Source organism: Dictyostelium purpureum (genome assembly GCF_000190715.1).
Source record: "Dictyostelium purpureum unplaced genomic scaffold DICPUscaffold_802, whole genome shotgun sequence".
NCBI lineage: Eukaryota > Evosea > Eumycetozoa > Dictyosteliales > Dictyosteliaceae > Dictyostelium > Dictyostelium purpureum.
The window spans coordinates 1-2571 of NW_003520121.1; the positions used below are offsets into that span (position 1 = coordinate 1).

At 24.1% G+C, this 2571-nt stretch overlaps 1 protein-coding gene across 1 annotated transcript; it reads left to right on the forward strand.

Annotated features, from left to right (window-relative positions):
* Positions 1-479: 479 nt before the first annotated feature.
* Positions 480-844, forward strand: DICPUDRAFT_160480 (uncharacterized protein; the record flags this gene model as incomplete). Its single annotated transcript, XM_003295184.1, has 2 exons — positions 480-559; positions 715-844. The coding sequence occupies 2 exons, from the start codon at positions 480-482 to the stop codon at positions 842-844; spliced, it is 210 nt and encodes a 69-aa protein (XP_003295232.1).
* Positions 845-2571: the final 1727 nt, after the last annotated feature.

The following is a 2571-nucleotide window of genomic DNA, read 5'->3' on the forward strand; positions in this document are numbered from 1 at the left end:
CATTTAAATTGCCTGCTGCTGGAAGTTTTATAAATTCCTAAAAAATAACAAATTCTTTCATCCAGTCGAATTCTGATTCGCAGGCTTTTTTCATTGGAAATTTGTTCCCAAATTCCAATTGAAAATGATAGAGGCAATTATTTTTATCTCATCCATGCCGAGGAAACACTATGGCTCAGTACGTCCCAATGATGGTTCAAGACGTAAATTATTAAAATTATAGTAAATTCAGCCAGGTTATATTTTATTTTTAAAGGTAAATAATTATTTTCTTTTTTTTTTATCTTTTATAATTTTTTTTTAATTTATTAATTCATTTTTTAATACAATAGAGTTCACTATTGTCATAATATTGACATTGGTCTATATATTTCGGTATTAGCTGTACAACTAATCAATAATTTATAGACAGAAGGGTTTGCTAAATAATGGAATTTCAAGTGGTAGTTAGCTCAGTGATTCAAATGGTGGTCTAAGCAATGTATCGAGATAGTTCAAGTGGTTCAAGCAATTTAAGTAGTGGTTCAAATGGTGGTCCCAATAATGTTTCAAGTAATCAGTGAAAAGGCTGTGAAAGTAATCGTTCAAGGGGTGGTCAAATGGTCGTTCAAGGGGTAGTTCGCGTGGGGATTCAAACGGTGGTCAAGAAATTTAAATTTTTAAGTTATATTAATAGTAATCAAATGTGGTTGGCTCAAGTAGCTATATAAAAAGTAAATCAAATGTGGTTGGTTCAAGTAGTAGTTCAAATGGTGTTTCAAATAGTAATTTAGATGGTGAAGCAAGTACAGTTTCAAGTGGTGTTATATCTATTAGTGATTCATGTGGTACTTCAAATGTTTAATACATTGAATTGTAGGAGTCAAATAATAATCGGTCAAGCTAACAAAACCAGATTAAGAACCGAAAATAAAAAAAGAAGTTAAAAGAATAAGGGAAGTGAGTAGAGATCTTCGATTTGATATGTTAATTATAAGAAAGATCAGAATTCGTCAAGAAATCATAACTTAAGTATGATATCTTTATTTAAAATTTTATTTAATATTAAATTATATATTAATAATCTTTTTATTTTATTTTTTCTTTAAATTTTAATTAACCACCCAATATTATAACAAAACAGAATACCGTAGTTGATTTATTGTGCCAATCAATCTTTTCAACTATTTTAAATATCATTAATTTTCTCTGGCCAAGTAATTATGATAGAAATAAAATAGTTTTAGGAAGAGAAGATAAAGAACACAGAAGTTTTCATAGCTATTCATCAAATTAGGTAATATCATACCTCGTCACTTCAAGAAGTCCATTAAACTTTAATTTTCACAAATCATCAAAATAATCACAGCGCAACAATTTATAGATTTAAATCAACTATGGGAGAAATAAGGATTATGAAAAAACTCACCCTCAATTAACTGGTTATAAAGATTCAGGCACAATTAGACAAATAAATATTTTTATAAACAAATTAAACTAATTTTAATATAAATTTAAAACAATTATAATAAAAAAAATAAAAATTTTTTAAATTATTTTTTTCATCGTTTATTTTTCATTATTAAAAAAAAAAAAAGAAAACTATGCTTTTAGGTTCCACTTAGGAAGGGGATGTGTAATGAATAAGGACAATTACTTTATAATAATCAACATAGTTATTATTTTTATCAGCAAAATAAACTAAAATTCTTTTTTTTTTTTAATTCCACGGGATCAATTTATAAATAAATAAATTAATAAATAAATAAATAGATAAATTAATTAATAAATAAACAAATAAATGAATAACTTGACCAATAATACCTTATCACCCAAAAGATTCCAAAATCTAACTAAACAAAAAGAGATAAATAACCTAATTCTCTTCCCCCAAAAAATTCAAACAAACCCCAAAACGAGACAAACCAGATTCTGATGAGCTGTCCCAAAATGTAATGAAGCCCTATACAGCTTCCAAATAATTAAGTATATATATATGTAAAATAAGTATAACAAATAAACAACAAATAACAAATATTATATGTATAATGAAATTGTAATTTATTGAATAATATAGAATAAAAAAACCTCTGAAGTTTTAGACTGAGAACTTGAGGTATTTATACTGAATGAGATTGGTTCGGACGGGGGGCAGTTATACTACAATGTCAGTAATATTATACCGAAAATAGCTTACTGAGCTGTCGCCAAATGTAATATAACTGTTGTTATATTTAAGAACTCTAATATAATGAATTAATTACTAAACAAAATGTATTATAAACTAAATGTAATTAATTATAATAATAATAAAACCCAAAATAAAGATAAAATAAAATATAATAAAACCAAAATAAATATATAAAAATATTTAAAAAATTATATTTTAAAAAATAACTAATCTTTATTAAAACTAAAAATTACTAATTATTATTATTTATAAATTCTATAACTAAACTATTACTTATTACTTTCTCTATATTATTTTCTCTCTAAAAATTATTTTTGAATTTTAATTTATACTGAAAAATATTATTTTTAAAAAATTAAAATTAATTTAAAAATTGTGTTTAAAAATATTTCATTTTAAAA